General features: G+C 44.3%; 1 protein-coding gene across 8 annotated transcripts in view; it reads right to left on the bottom strand.

Moving 5' to 3' along the window:
• The window catches only part of NF1 (neurofibromin 1), a 416,066-nt gene that overhangs the window by 336,272 nt on the left and 63,540 nt on the right, over positions 1–16,254 (bottom strand). For all 8 annotated transcript variants that reach the window (XM_070735304.1, XM_070735306.1, XM_070735307.1 and 5 more), the window contains exons 14-16: positions 14,952–15,065; positions 11,931–12,010; positions 7,431–7,554 (exon numbers count right to left, since the gene is read on the bottom strand). In XM_070735304.1, the coding sequence (XP_070591405.1) occupies positions 7,431–7,554; positions 11,931–12,010; positions 14,952–15,065 (318 nt within the window). The remainder of the gene's footprint in view (positions 1–7,430; positions 7,555–11,930; positions 12,011–14,951; positions 15,066–16,254) is intronic.

Below are 16,254 nucleotides of genomic sequence, written 5' to 3'. Positions count from 1 at the left end.
TTGAACTGAACAAGCTTACTGGATAAGAAGCAAAACATTTTCAGGGCGGAAAAAAAAACCCCAAGAAAATCCGGTTGTCTTTTGAAAAGCACCTTGAGTCAACCATGACCTGGATGTTTAACAATTTTCATAGACAACTAGCCTAAGAGCTGTTCATCTGAAGAATTACTATGTTTCCCCTAAAATAAGACATCTCCTAATAATAAGCCCAATCGGACTTTTGAGTGCACAGCAATAAGGCCAAGCACTTATTTTTGGGTTCAAAAAAATATAAGGCAGGGTTTTATTTTCAGGGAAACATGGTACATATGAAATCCTTATAGAACTGCTGAATTGTGTAAATGCCCAACAGGATCATACACTAATAGTGTGCTTTGGTACATGGGATTATTCCAAATTCAAACTCCCCAAGCAGATGTGGAAAAGATAAATAGTAGCAATATCTGTTGTGGTTAGTTCTGGCCCAGCTCCTGCCCCAAGGACTGCGGATGTAGGGGAGACATCCACATGCTGCAGGCCTGTTTTGCCCCCGGTGGAATCTGCTGATGAAGGCTCCTCTGACCAAGAAGACATGAGTGACAGGGAGGAGGAGAGTGTGGCAGACAGCTCAGAAGGAGATCAATTATCTAGCTCCTCCTTGGATTCAGAACAACAGTTAATGATACAGCCACGCATGCGGAGAGCGATGCATAGGCAACAACAACTGAGAGATTATTATCAAAGAAAATGAGGCCATCTGTGGTTGGGTGGGGCTGTGGTAATTAGTGAGGCTGCTATAAATAGCAGCCTGTGGGTTTGGCCATTGTGGAGGATTATCTGATCATTGTGTTTCATGACTGCTTTACTGACTTTGACTTTTTGTGTGCTGATTTTTCCCTGCTTTGAAACTAAACTGGAGCAAAGTGTGTTTCACTTTGTGAAAGAAGAAGGACTGTGAATTGCCTCACAGCTGCAAGCTAAATATCACAGAACTGATAAGAGACTTGTACAAATTACCAGTTTGTTTGGAGACCAGTGCCCTTTGCTATACCAAAAGAGGGTTTAGTTTAAGTGAATTTTCATTATAAAGAACATTGTTTTGAATTTTCAAACGTGTGTGTGTCTGAAATTTGTACCTGTGAATTTTTGGGAGGATTCTACCAGAGAGCCCGACAGAACAATATCTTGAGCAACAAAAGAAATAAAGTTTGGAAAAGATTGACATCTTTTTGACAAGGAGATAAAATCTAGTTCACAATGTTAAAAGAACCGTTGCACTTACCTGAACGGTTTTCTCGCTGCACTGCAAGGAGAGTCCAATCATGGGTTATACTTCAGCCTTGCTGGAAGGGACTGAGTTAAAAATTAGCATAAATAATGGTCCAACCCCCTTGCTGCCCACTCCGGGTCAGTCTTATAATAAAACGAAGTCATAGTGATAGTAAACCAATAACATTTATTAACCAGATCAACTGAACGTTAAAGCAAACTATCAATAAACCCTGTGTCCCTGGGCTTAAATACTGGGTGGGTTTGGACTCTCCTTGCAGTGCAGCGAGAAAACCGTTCAGGTAAGTGCAACGGTTCTTCTCCACTTGCACTGCTTCGGAGAGTCCAATCATGGGATATACCCAAGCTCGACCAATTAGGGGGGGAAAAAACTATGGCTGGACCAGGGACGCAGTCTCCTTGCATACTCTCTGCAAAACTCTGCGCCCAAAGGCTGCTTCCGTGGAAGCAAATCTATCTAACCGGTAGTGTTTGATGAAGGTGTTGGGGGCTGCCCATGTTGCTGCCCGACAAATGTCCTCGATCGGCGCCTGGGTCGCCCAGGCTGCTGAAGTGGCAGCACTTCTCGTGGAGTGAGCCGTGATGCCCCCTGGTATAGGTGTGTGCCTTGATTTGTATGCAATGATAATGCATGAACGGATCCAACAACTAATAGTCTTTGGTGATATCTTGTTTCCCATGGAAGCCGGGAAATAGGATACAAATAATGATTCTGTCTTTCGAAAGGTACTAGTTCGTCGGATGTAAATCTTGATGGCACGCCTGACATCCAACTTGTGCCACCGTAGTTCCAATGGATGTGATCCATGGGTGCAAAAGTCTGGCAGGATAATGTCCTGTGATCTGTGAAAAACCGTGTTTATCTTTGGTAAGAATGAAGGGTCGAGTCGTAAGACCACCCTGTCCGTATGGAAGATACATAAGTCCGGTCTGACCGATAAGGCTGTCAGCTCAGAGACCCTTCTTGCTGACGTAATAGCCGTAAGGAATGCTGTTTTAAGAGATAGGAGTCTTAGTGGTATGTCACGCAGTGGTTCGAAGGGTGGCTCCGTGAGGGCCTGCAACACCAGTGGTAGGTCCCATGTCGGGAAGCGATGTACTGGTGGAGGTCGGATATTCGCTGCCCCTCTAATGAAGTCCCGAATCCAAGGATGTTGTGAAATAGGCCGGGAGAAGTCCATTTTGAGAATAGTGGCTATGGCGGCCACCTGCCTTCGTAGGGTATTGGGTGCCAAACCTTTATCGAGCCCGCTTTGCAGGAACTCAAGGATCTGGATTACCGAGGGGGATTGAGGATCTCGGTTCTGGGCTCTGCAGAAGGTGCAGTAGGCCTTCCAGGTCGCTTGGTAAATTCGAGTCGTAGATGGACGACGTGATGCCTGAATGGTGTTGATTACCCTGTCTGGCACTAGTTCTCTCCTCAGTCTCTCCCCCTCAAGTGCCACACGGCAAGTTTCCACCATTGGGGCTCCGGGTGGAACACAGATCCTTGCGTCAGGGCTACTTTGTGATGTGGAATTCTCCAAGGGGGGGAGATGGACAGGTCCATCAGGTCTGCAAACCATGGACGTCTGGGCCAGTATGGAGCCACTAATATTATCTCCGCTTGTTCTAGGAGCAGCTTGTTTATCACCCTCGGGAGTAGGCATGTCGGGGGGAAGGCGTATAACAGACCCTCCGGCCACGGGCAGCTCAGCGCGTTTATTTGTTCTGCCCCCGGTGTAGGAAACCGGGAGAAAAACCTTGGTAATTGATTGTTCAGATGGGTAGCAAATAAATCCACCTCTGGGGTCCCGTATCTGAGAGAAATCTCCTGGAACAGACCTATATCCAGGCTCCACTCCGCTGGATCTATAGTTGTCCTGCTGAGCCAATCCGCCTGGGTATTCGAGACGCCCGAAATGTGTTCTGCCCTGAGGGATACCAGATGAACTTCTGCCCACCGAAACAGAGCCTGCGACTCTCGCATGAGGCAACCCGACCTCGTGCCCCCTTGGTGGTTGATGTGCGCTCTGGTTGCCACATTGTCCGTAAGGATCAATACGTGCTGTCCTCTCACTTGCGTCTGGAAGTGGTGTAGCGCCAAGTGGACCGCTCTGAGCTCCAGGAAATTGATGTTTGGGGTCGCGAGCTCCGCTGGACTCCACAGTCCCTGGGCTACTCCCGCACTGGAGTGGGCGCCCCAGCCCAGGAGGCTTGCGTCTGTTGTAATGGTGATTTCCTGATTGGACAGGAAAGGAGACCCCTGCTGAAGAGCTGTTGACTTCCACCATGGGAGCGAGCGGCGCACCTCTGAGGAGATTGTCACCAGTCTCACGGAATGGCTGGTTCGGTTCCTTTGGAATGGTATGAGGAACCACTGCAAGGGCCTGGCATGGAGCCTGGCCCACGGTACAATGTCTATGCAAGAAATGAATACTCCCAGCAGCTGGGACAGAAAAGAGAGTGGTGCTGCTCTGTTCTGCTGTAGTTCCGTAACTAAAGTTCGTACTTTGGTCTGACGGTCTGTTGACAGGAAGACTTTGCCCTGCACGGTGTCTATATAGGTGCCCAAGTGTGGTAAACACCTGGTTGGAGTAAGATGACTTTTCTGATAATTGACAGAGAAACCTAGGGTCTCTAAGGTCCTTATGGTTTCCGTCAGGTCGTGTCGTGCCTTGTCGGGGCTGCTGGATAGTATAATGATATCGTCCAAATACGCCATGAGGCGTAGAGGACGAGACCTGAGATGTGCAGTGAGAATGTCCAGTAGTTTCGTAAACGTTCTGGGGGCCGATGAAAGGCCAAAGGGCATGGCCTTGTACTGGAAGTGTTGGCCCTCGATGCAAAAGCGAAGGTATTTCCTGTATGCCGGATGAACCGGGACATGTAGGTATGCCTCTTTGAGGTCTATGGACGTCAGCCAGTCCCGCCGACGGATTGCTGCTAGAATTGTCCTTAATGAATGCATTTTGAACCTGCGGTATCTGATGTACAGGTTCAACTGTTTTAGATTTAGAATGAGGCGACAGCCTCCCGAGGCCTTGGGCACGATGAATACGATGGAATAGTACCCTTGTCCCTCCTGATGGAGAGGGACTCCCTCTATGGCCCCTATGTCCATTAGGTGGTAGACCTCTTGGTGAAGGAGGGTTCGCTTGAGGGAGTTGAAAATAGTCGGGCACTGCAAGAATCGGTTTGGCGGTGTCTGCAGAAATTCTATGGTAAGTCCCTGGGCTATCGTGTTTATAGCCCAAGTGTCTGCAGATATAGACTCCCAGGAGGCGGCGAAATGCTGCAGCCGTCCTCCTATGGCTATGGAGTCATTTGTTCTTGCGATATCCTCCCCTGCTGGAGCCTCTGAAAGGTCTCCTAGATTGTTGAAACTGTCTGTTTCTATCTCCGAAGGTATTCCTGTCTGTTCTGTAAGAAGATTGGGAGAAGGACCCCTGGTTATACGACCTTCCGGCTTGGGGTGTAGTCGCGGAAGTCTCCGCTCGAAAGGGTTGACGTCTGAAATAGGGAGTCGTACGTCTGTCCTGCCGCCGATAGGTTCTGGGCAGGACCTTCTTCTTATCCTTATCCTCGATGAGTACCTTATCGAGGGCCTCTCCAAACAGCTTGCTCCCATCGAACGGAGCAGAGGCAAGGCGCCACTTGGACTTGGCGTCTGCTTGCCACGTGCGGAGCCAGAGTAGACGGCGAGACGACTGGTTTGTTGCCAGAGCTCGGGAGGCAAACCGTGATGCAGAGAGGGTGGCGTCCGCAGAGAATTCCGCTGCCGCCAGCAATTTGTTGAGATCTTGCCTCAGGCGCCCCTCCTCAGGGCCTAGCTTCGCGAGCATCTCCTGGAGCCATATGACTGAAGCTCTATTAAAAAACGAAGCCGCTGAGGCTGCTTTGAGTGCCCATGCAGACATCTGATGTGATTTTTTAATAAGCCCCTCCGCTCTTCGGTCCTCCGGCTTCAGGCCTTCTGACATGTCTGAAGGAACTAGGGCATTAGACACCAGGGCTGCTACTGGAGCATCAATGGATGGAAAGTCCAGTAAATTCTCAAGTTCTGGGTCAAATGAGTAAAATTTTCGCTCAGATGCTGTTGGGCCCAGGGCTCCAGCCGGGTGTTGCCATGGCCTTTTGATATTGTCCAGAAATATCTTAGGAGCAGGAATGAGATCTGCCTCCTTCTGTGGTTCAGACAGTACCCTGCTGGCAGGTTGTGGGGCAACTGCTGGGTCTGTGGTCTTGTCTGCTGCGCCTGGAGCTACTGCCATCCTTGCTTTATTGAGCAGTACTCGGAAGATGGATGGCCTGAAAAGACCCGTATAAGCTGGTGGTTCTGGAGGTGCATATTCGTCCTCCGATAGACCATCCTCTGGGTCTGAACCCCCTCTGAAGGCCACCTCCTCTTGGAATGAATCATGAGCTGGGGAGGCAGGAGCAGGCGCTGCCCAAATGTCTCTATGCCTTGCAGGCGTAGGTTGAGGAGATGGCGGGGGGCCAACAGTTGTAGATGATTGCTGAACTCCGGCCACTATGCCGTGTGAGTACGCGGAGGCAATCATGTCTTGCAATGCTGGGGGCATGCGTTGCCAAGTATCCGGGGAGGAGCGGAGCCCAGCAGCCGTCGGAGTGAATGTGGCTGTGGGTGGCAGTGGCGGTGCCATGTGCCATGAGGTTGAAGGCATGGCAAATTCAGGCCTTGGTACTTCTGCCACCTGTGTGGAGCCACCGAATCTATCTGGTGACCAGTCATTGTCGGTGGCTGTCCCCCTCCCTTCTGGAAGTCTTGGAGAGGCGACCCCACTTGTACCTGCCAACTGACCTGGGGTTGCAGGCGCATGTGGCCCTGGGACCTGTTTCTGAGCTTCAAGCTGATCCTCTAGAGCTTTAATACGCCTCTCCGCTTCCTTTAAGGCAGAGGAAGATTGTGTACTCTTAGATTTGCTTTTAGAAGTGTGAGACTTCTCTTTAGCTTTAACGGGGGGTTCTGCAGGCCCCTGTTGAGGTACGTCAGCCATTGTTAATGAGAAATAATTGCGCCCGGGAAAAACAGTAGCAACTGTATGAAAACTCCGAGAAGCTGACTCACCCAAAATGGCCACCGCAGCTTGAATACCGCCCCTTCCTGAGTTGAACAGGATATTCTGGGGTAACACTGGCATTCATTGGTGTCTGGGGCTGTCAATCACCCAACCAAGATGGCGGCCGGCAGTCCGATCGGCCATGAAGACACCCAAAATGGCGGCCCCCTTTAGGAAGCCCTCATGCGCATCTCAGTTTGAGGCTCCCCTAACTGATCTTAGCCTCTCCTGTTTCCCAGCGTGATCCGCGACCCCGTGGGCCGTCTGATGACTGGCTGGTCCACAATCTCCGCTCTCCGGCTCTGTGAGCTCGGATCTGGGCGGGAACTACAAATGCGACTTTTTCTTCTCTCTCTGGCGATCGCCGCTTTCCTCTTGAGCCGCTAGGTAAGCGAGAGAATGCGTCCGCTCCCCGGCTCCGTGAGCTCGGGTCTTGGCGGGAGTTTTAAAAGGGACCGCGGCTTTTCTGCTCTCCTGCAATCTCCTGATCGCTCCGGTAAGTCTCGATGGTCGCCTTTATGGGGTATGGCCACGCAGGCCGGGGACCCCCTCCTTCAACGACTCCCGGTCCTAGGAGCAGTACCCACGCAGGGAAGAGGCTCCGACCTGGGAAATAGGGTGCAGGCAATACTCCACAGAGTAGGGTGCCCGATCCTCGAAGTGACTGCAAATTCGCTGCACCTGAAAGGACAGGAGAAAAGAGAGAAAAAGACAGCATTAGTGATGAAATAAAACAAGCCATTTTAATTAGAATTGTACAATAAAACATAAGAGAAAAAACTCATGTGTCCCTCCACTATGACTGAGTTTTTTAGACTAAGACTGACCCGGAGTGGGCAGCAAGGGGGTTGGACCATTATTTATGCTAATTTTTAACTCAGTCCCTTCCAGCAAGGCTGAAGTATAACCCATGATTGGACTCTCCGAAGCAGTGCAAGTGGAGAAAAACTGTTATGGTTCATTTTCACTTCCTTTACTGAGCAAGAATGTTACAAATAGCTGGAGCTGGTCAAATTTTCTTCCCATGAACTTCCAAGCTTCCAGTAAGTAGAGCAAGCCCTAACTTCAAGCCTCTCTGAAATTTAGGCTTTCACTTACTTTGTTTTTCAGAAGAAATTTGTTCCTGGAGATCAAAATCTCTCGCAACCATTTGAGGATTTCCGTGCTGCTGAGAATCTGATTGCTGGTTAGTCTCTTGCATATATAAAACAGCATTTGTGAACTTCAGGAACATGCAAATAAGAAAATGGCCACAATAAGTTATCAATCAGAACATTATGTACTGTCCAAGGCAACAATTTAAGGAAGTTGTTTACTGCAATAGTCATGAACACAATTTACAATTTCCATACTCTTGTCTGCCTCCCCTTCAAATCCCTCAAATTACAACAGTACCCCAGGAAAGTGCTTATTTTTCAGAGTATAAGATGCACTTTTTCCCTCACCTAGAAGAGGCTGAAAATTTGGGTGCAGTACTATACTCTGGATGTAGCTTTTTCTAAGCTTTTTTTCCCAGCCTTAATGAGGTGCTATCAATTTTCCCAACTGTTCCCTGCTTATAGACTTGTTTACATTGCTACTACCGCTCAAGTAATTTTTTTTTTCAGCCCTAACTGGAAAAAAATGGGTCCTATTCTTTTTAATATGTTTGTGAGTGACATAGGGGAAGGTTTGGAAGGGAAGGTTTGCCTATTTGCCGATGACTCTAAAGTGTGCAATAGGGTTGATATTCCTGGAGGCGTCTGTAATATGGTAAATGATTTACTGGATAAGTGGTCAAAGCAATGGAAACTGCAGTTTAATGTTTCCATATGTGAAATAATGCACTTGGGGAAAAGGAATCCTCAATCTGAGTATTGTATTGGCAGTTCTGTGTTAGCAAAAACTTCAGAAGAGAAGGATTTAGGGGTAGTGATTTCTGACACTCTCAAAATGGGTGAACAGTGCAGTCAGGTGGTAGGGAAAGCAAGTAGGATGCTTGGCTGCATAGCTAGTGGTATAACAAGCATATAGAGTGCTGGTGAGACCACATTTGGAATACTGTGTTCAGTTCTGGAGACCTCACCTACAAAAAGATATTGACAAAATTGAACAGGTCCAAAGACGGGCTACAAGAATGGTGGAAGGTCTTAAGCATAAAACGTATCAGGAAAGACTTCATGGACTCAATCTGTATAGTCTGGAGGACAGAAGGAAAAGGGGGGACATGATCGAAACATTTAAATATGTTAAAGGGTTAAATAAGGTCCAGGAGGGAAGTGTTTTTAATAGGAAAGTGAACACAAAAACAAGGGGACACAATCTGAAGTTAGTTGGGGAAAAGATCAAAAGCAACATGAGAAAATATTATTTTACTGAAAGAGTAGTAGATCCTTGGAACAAACTTCCAGCAGACGTGGTTGGTAAATCCACAGTAACTGAATTTAAACATGCCTGGGATAAACATAGATCCATTGTAAGGTAAAATACAGAAAATAGTATAAGGGCAGACTAGATGGACCATGAGGTCTTTTTCTGCCGTCAGACTTCTATGTTTCTATGTTTCTAACCAGGGGGATAAAATAATGTGCTGAAGCTGACCAGACTAAGGACGCTAGCCAAATGAATACCTGGTAGGTAAATCTTTTCCTCTATTTTCCTCCCCCAAAATTAAGGTGCGTCTTATACTCCAAAAATACAGTAATTTGCTCAATTCTCTTTTGCAGACCCAAAGTTGGGGCTCACAGTTCTGAGTAGAAAATGATAAGACCTTCGCAAATCTGTGAATGTTTATACAAAACACTAGAAAGAAGCAGTTTCAACTATAATTCACACCACTGTGTCAAGGGTTGAGAATTGTTTCTGGTACGTTTAAGAGGTGAAGGCACAAAACATCCCTTGCAAACTTTGAAAGACATCCTGCATTCTTTGCTCTTATGAAAAACTGGCAGGAGGAGCCATTAGATAAATATTGGATGCGTGTAATTTTGCATATTTTTTAATCCCAATAACATCCTTGTTAGCACTTTAAGAATGTGAGAAGAAAAGGAAAAGGAGTGTGTGTGTGTGGAGGTGTAACAGAGGTACTCCCTATTTTTCTTCTATAGGTTTGGAATTCTTGCAAATCCACATTTGTGACCCTTTTGGAAATTAATTTCACTTGTTAAAAGAAACGAAATACAAAAGAAAAGTCTACAAAATATGTTATTTTGGTTAAAAGAAAATAAGCACAATCATGATTCTCAATTAAAGCATTCCATGTTATAAATACTTACATGAAATTAATTCAGTTGCTAAGCTCGACATTAGACTATACTATAGCAACGTACTTTGGCATCTTCTCATTTTTAGAACATAAAGAATTTTCAAAAATAGGTAACCTGCAAATCAATACGTAGCTGTCCTCATACTATAGCTGTTTAGTATTGCAACCCACATCCCCCAAATCTAAGATGAGCACTCCACAGGAAGAAAAGTATTATGAAGAACTCGACAACTGGCGTACAAGTTTGATGGTTTTAGACTGAGAAAAATGTATTACAGGTAGTCCTTGACTTACAACCATTTGTTCAGTGACTCTTCAAAGGTACAACAACAGTGGAAAAGTGAGTTATGACCATTTTTCATACTTATGTCTATTGCAGCATCCTTGTGATGCATGGGATCAAAATTTGACAACAACTGGCATGTATTTATGATGGTTGCACTATCCCAGCGGCATGTGGTCATCTTTCTGACAAGGAAAGTCAATCGGGAAGCCAGATTCACTTAGCAACCATGATACTAATTGAACAACTGCAATGATTCACTTAACGGGCGTGGGAAGAAATATCTTCAAACGGGGCAAAATTCACTTAACTGTCTTGCTTAGCAGAAGAAAATTTGGGCTCAATCATGACCTTAAGTTGAGAACTACCTGTACACTTGTTCTAAGACACTGCATTGGTTAGCAAGCAAGTTCCTAGACTCAACCTAATGGTATATCTTCAGGCCATGACTACCTTTCCCTAACCAAGACAGAAACTGAATCAATTCCCCAACAATATCACACTTGTCCACTATTGCAACTATACACCTTATAGATTAGAATTGTTGCTGTGCATTCTACTTTTTGATCCCTCTGAGGAATTCTCAGAAACTCCAATTTGACCAAAGAGTAGCAGGATTGGCATTAATAGACATGGGCCATCCTTATAACACTGCCCTAGTCCCCAATCTATCTGGAAACACAAATGGATGGCAACGTTCAAAAGCCCAAAGTTCTTTGGATGCAGGATATTTTAGAGATCAATTTTCCTGGACCCTTAGGAACTGATGGACAGGCCTTGAAAAGGAAGCAGCTGGGGGGGAAATGAAATTGCCTTATCTATAGTTGTCCCCACAAAGCTCAGCTGGCATCCCTTTGTTGCTTGTTTTGCAACAAAAACATTTAAAATGGATTGGTTACTTTGCAACAAATAGCCATTTTTTGGGGGGAAGGGGTTGTTGTGGTTAGCTCTGGCCCAGCTCCTGCCCCAAGGACTGTGGATGTGGGGGAGACATCCACATGCTGCAGGCCTGTTTTGCCCCCCCACCGGTGGAATCTGCTGATGAAGGCTCCTCTGACCAAGAAGACATGAGTGACAGGGAGGAGGAGAGTGTGGCAGACAGCTCAGAAGGAGATCAATTATCTAGCTCCTCCTTGGATTCAGAACAAGAGTTAATGATACAGCCACGCATGCGGAGAGCGATGCATAGGCAGCAACAACTGAGAGATTATTATCAAAGAAAATGAGGCCACCTGTGGTTGGGTGGGGCTGTGGTAATTAGTGAGGCTGCTATAAATAGCAGCCTGTGGGTTTGGCCATTGTGGAGGATTATCTGATCATTGTGTTTCATGACTGCTTTACTGACTTTGACTTTTTGTGTGCTGATTTTCCCCGCTTTGAAACTAAACCAGAGCAAAGTGTGTTTCACTTTGTGAAAGAAGAAGGACTGTGAATTGCCTCACAGCTGCAAGCTAAGTATCACAGAACTGATAAGGGACTTGTACAAATTACCAGTTTGTTTGGAGACCAGTGCTCTTGGCTATACCAAAAGAGGGCTTGGTTTAAGTGAATTTTCATTATAAAGAACATTGTTTTGAATTTTCAAACGTTTGTGTGTCTGAAATTTGTACCTGTGAATTTTTGGGAGGATTCTACCAGAGAGCCCGACAGAACAGGGGGGAGGAAGCCAGTCCTTTATTTTGGCAGACAAACTTTTTTCTGTGGGGTCTTTGGCGTCTCTTTGTCCAACTAGGTAACATCATCATTTATAGTTTGCAGCAAACCCCATTCCCTTCTAGCACTGACAATGTTACCTAGTAGGACAATGAAATGTCTGCAAGAAAACAAGCTCAAAGAGGACCAAAGACCTCAAAGTCCAACCCTGAGCTTTTTTACCTGCAATCTTGTTTTGTCTGCTGAATAAATACTGATTTATTGTCCCACTAGTCTATGGAAACACCATTTACCTGCAATCAATCTTAATCACTTCAATGGGATGATTAATGATTCAACTGCTGTTTTTTCTATGCTTAAGGATTCTAGCTGTGATACAAAGTCCAGGAAAAGGAGTCAGTGGTGACTCTGAACTGACCTGATTTCCCAGAACGTTTCGATGGGTGCATCAGGGTTCCACAAATCAATGCTGTCCAATTGATGAAGCACAAGCAAGGCCTGGAAGCATAAACATACAAAAAAGAATTTGCATGAACATAAACCTGAATGGAAGGTTTCTGCATCATGGGAATAAAAACATTAGACCCTCCTTCTTGTCCTGCCCTTAGATGCTTTGGAGAACACCTTGACTCAATAATAATAATAATAATAATAATAATAATAATAATAATAATAACAACAACAACAACAACAACAACAACAACACAACAACAATAATAGTAATAATAGTAATAATAGTAATAATAGTAATAATAGTAATAGTTCCCAGCGACCGGTTAGGTCCTACAGAGTTGGCCTTCTCCAGGTCCCGTCGACTAAGCAATGTCATTTGGCGGGACCCAGGAGAAGAGCCTTCTCTGTGGCGGCCCCGACCCTCTGGAACCAGCTCCCCCCAGATATCAGGGTTGCCCCCACCCTCCTTGCCTTTCGCAAGCTCCTTAAAACCCACCTCTGTCGTCAGGCATGGGGGAATTGAAATTTCCCTTCCCCCTAGGCTTATAGAATTTATACATGATATGCTTGTATATATGAGTGGTTCTTTAAATTGGGGTTTTTTAGATTGTTTTTAATATTAGATTTGTTTACATTGTCTTTTTATATTGTTGTTAGCCGCCCCGAGTCTTCGGAGAGGGGCGGCATACAAATCTAATAAAGAAATAAATAAAATAAAATAAATAATAGTAGTAATAGTAGTAGTAATAATAATAATAATAATAACAATAACAACAACAACAACACTTCATGAATGTGCGATTCTCTGACATTGAGAATTTCTGCCGCTTTTTGATTTGTAAGCTTTGTTTGTTTTGTTCCTGTAGCTCATTTGTCGATGGCTGCCCAGGTTCCACAGAAGCCACCGTGGTCCTTTTTATCCTGAGCGACGACTGAGCCAGTATGGACTTCTTTTTGTTTTGTCTCTCCATTAGTTTAAATGGGTTAGGTATGTTTAGTCTGGCTCCTCTGCTTTGACCACTCCGGCAAGGTTAGACCTACCAGTAATTTACACTACCACCGGCACAGCTCTCAGCTTCATTGAAGCACACAAGCCCCACTACCACGACAAGGCGTACCCATCAGTGGGTACATCCTGATTGTGGAGAAAAAGAAAGTATGGATCATCGACATCGCAATCCCAGGGGACAACAGAATTGAGGAGAAGCAGGTAGAGAAATTAATGAAATACGAAGATCTAAAAATCGAGCTGCCACGACTCTGGCATAAGCCAGTGAAAGTGGTCCCAGTGGTACTTGGCACGCTGGGCGCAGTGCCAAAGGATCTCAGTGGACATTTGAAAATCATCAGGATGGACAAAATCTCCATCTGTCAATTGCAAAAGGCCACTTTACTGGGATCGGCACATATAATTCGCCGCTACATCACGCAATCCTAGGTGCTTGGGAAGCGCCCGACTGGTGATGGAATATGAAATCCAGCATAGTGATCTCATTTGCTGTGCTGTATTGACATAATAATAATAATAATAATAATAATAATAATAATAATAATAATAATAATAATAATAGCAGCAGCAGCAGCAGAGTTGGAAGGGACCTTGGAGGTCTTCTAGTCCAACCCCCTGCTTAGGCAGGAAACCCTACACTAGTTCAGACAGATGGTTATCCAACATCATCTTAAAAACTTCCAGTGTTGGAGCATTCACAACTTCTGGAGGCAAGTTGTTCCACAGATTAATTGTTCTGTCAGGAAATTTCTCCTTAGTTCTAAGTTACTTCTCTCCTTGTTTAGTTTCCACTAAACAAGTTTCTTCTCTGTGGCATCCCCTGACATATTAGATTACCACTAGAGTTGGAAGGGACTTTGTAGGTCATCTAGTCCAGGAGTCCCTACACCATTTTGGACAAATAGAAGTGCAATCTCCTCTTGAAAGTTTCAAGTATTGGAGCTCTCACAACATCCACAGGCAAGCTGTTCCACTGGTTGATCGCTCTGTCAAAAAGTTCCTCCTTATTTCCAGGCTGAATCTCTCCTCGATCAGTTTCCATCCATTATTCCTTGTCTGGCCTTCTGGTGCTTTTGAGAATAGCTTGACCTCCTCCTCTGTGTGGCAGCCCCTCAAGTACTGAAATACTGCTATTATGTCACCACTGAATCATTGAGTCTGTCATCTGCACCTCTATAACTGTCTGGTTTGGTGCTGCAACCCAACAGGACCGACACAGACTTCAGAGGACAATCAGAACTGCAGAAAAAAGCAATTGCTGCCAACCTGCCTTCCATTGAGCACCTGTATACTGCACGAGTCAAAAAGAGGGCAGGGAAAATATTTACTGACCCCTCACATCCTGGACACAAATTGTTTCAACTCCTACCCTCAAAACGTCGCACTGTATACTAAGACAACTACACACAAGAACAGTTTTTCCCCGAACGCCATCACTCTACTAAACAAATAATTCCCTCAACACTGTCAGACTTTCTACTAAATCTGCACTTCTATTCTACTAGTTTTTCTCATCATTCCTTTCACCCATTTCCTCCCATGTTGACTGTATGACTGTAACTTGTTGCTTATATCCTAAGATTTTTATTAATATTGCTTCTTCATTGCTTATTTGACCCCTATGACAATCATTAAGTGTTGTACCACATGATTCTTGACAAATGTATATTTTATTTTATGTACGCTGAGAGCATCTGCACCAAGACAAATTCCTTGTGTGTCCAATCACACTTGGCCAATAAAAATTCTATTCTATTCTATTCTATTCTATTCTGGTCCTTTTCATGAAACTAGACATACCCAATTCTGGCAACTGTTCTTTACACGTTTTAGAAACAAGTTCCATAATCATCTTCGATGCTCTTCTCTGCACTCTTTCTACAAACTCAATATCTTTTTTAACATCATGGTGATGAAAACAGGATGTATTAGTCTATGTGTGGTCTTATACTGTAAATACTGATTCGATTTCCTTACCTCCATGGCCTCTTGTGCTATTTCTGGCATGCCGGCCTGTGGAACTAGCTGGACAAGACCTGTTATGAGTTCAGCTGTGCTGCCTTGTGTTTCAGGCCCCGGTTTCTTTGGATTCTATATAAAAAGACAGAGATGTTGGAGCATTGGTTCATTACTTGGAATTGCCCCCTGGATTCTACAAACATGGAAAGAGCTACACAAAATACAGCCAAATGGGTTGAATTGGTTTTGCATGAGGTTTGTGATTATGAGGAATCACTTCAGATACTGTGGTTTAACATTTTTAATCCAATATAATCTCCTGCTGAAACTTGGTCATCAGAAAAAATAGATGGCTTGAACGTAAGACTATGAACAGGTCTCAGGATCTATATGGAATTGCTGCAATATGTACCACAAATTTTTAAAAAGTGTTGCAAATCAAAAGGCGAGTGTTACATGTTAAGTTTCTATTTTCTGACAAAGAAATAAAGGGAGATTAGTATAAATCTATTTCAAGCTATTTAGTCTCATCAGCTAGCCATACCCTTCTGAGATTTGAAATAGATAGCTTGAAATAGATCTATATTGTCTCCCTTTATTTCTTCGTCGGTAAATATAAATTTAACACAAATTGTTACTGTTTTTATTTATTATTTTATTTATTTATTATTTAGATTTGTATGCCGCCCCTCTCCGCGAACTCGGGGCGGCATACAAATCTAAATGTTCCAAGGGTCAAGGCTATTTTTATTCTGGATTTTGCATATTTTCCAGATCAGGTAGCAACAAATATTAATCAAAAATAGTAATCAAGTTTTAAAAGTCTTTTATTTTAATTTCTGCATGTTACATTATGTTTATAGAAATGTATAGTTTTGGTTGAGAAACTTTTTTAACCCTGGTATTCCCCTCAGGTCTAAAAGGACCCGAAATGAAGTTTGAGACCCTGTAAAAAAATTTCCCTGCATATCTGAAACTTGAAATTCCATGACTTTTTCTCATTTGAGGGGTTCTTTCTAAGGGTGGTGGGGTTTTTTTTTTTGTGTGTGTGTGTGTGTGTGTGTATAGTTTTTGCTTGGCAAAAGAAGTTACCAATGTTACCCTCCAGGTTCTTTTAGACCCGGAGTATAAAAGGGTTCGTTCTAGCTACTGGAATGGTCTTTTTGAATACTTTGTTCACCAGTATACTAATTTCAACATTTCTGAACACAATGAAATGAAAATTGTAGTGAAAAAAAATAATGCTTATTTGTTTATTTTGCTCATCACACCACCACCACCCCGGTATGTGAAATTTTGTTCATTTTCATCTACATTAGGC

Source organism: Erythrolamprus reginae, chromosome 1 (genome assembly GCF_031021105.1).
Source record: "Erythrolamprus reginae isolate rEryReg1 chromosome 1, rEryReg1.hap1, whole genome shotgun sequence".
NCBI classification, from domain to species: Eukaryota; Metazoa; Chordata; class Lepidosauria; order Squamata; family Dipsadidae; genus Erythrolamprus; species Erythrolamprus reginae.
This window is presented reverse-complemented; position numbering and strand designations above follow the sequence as displayed.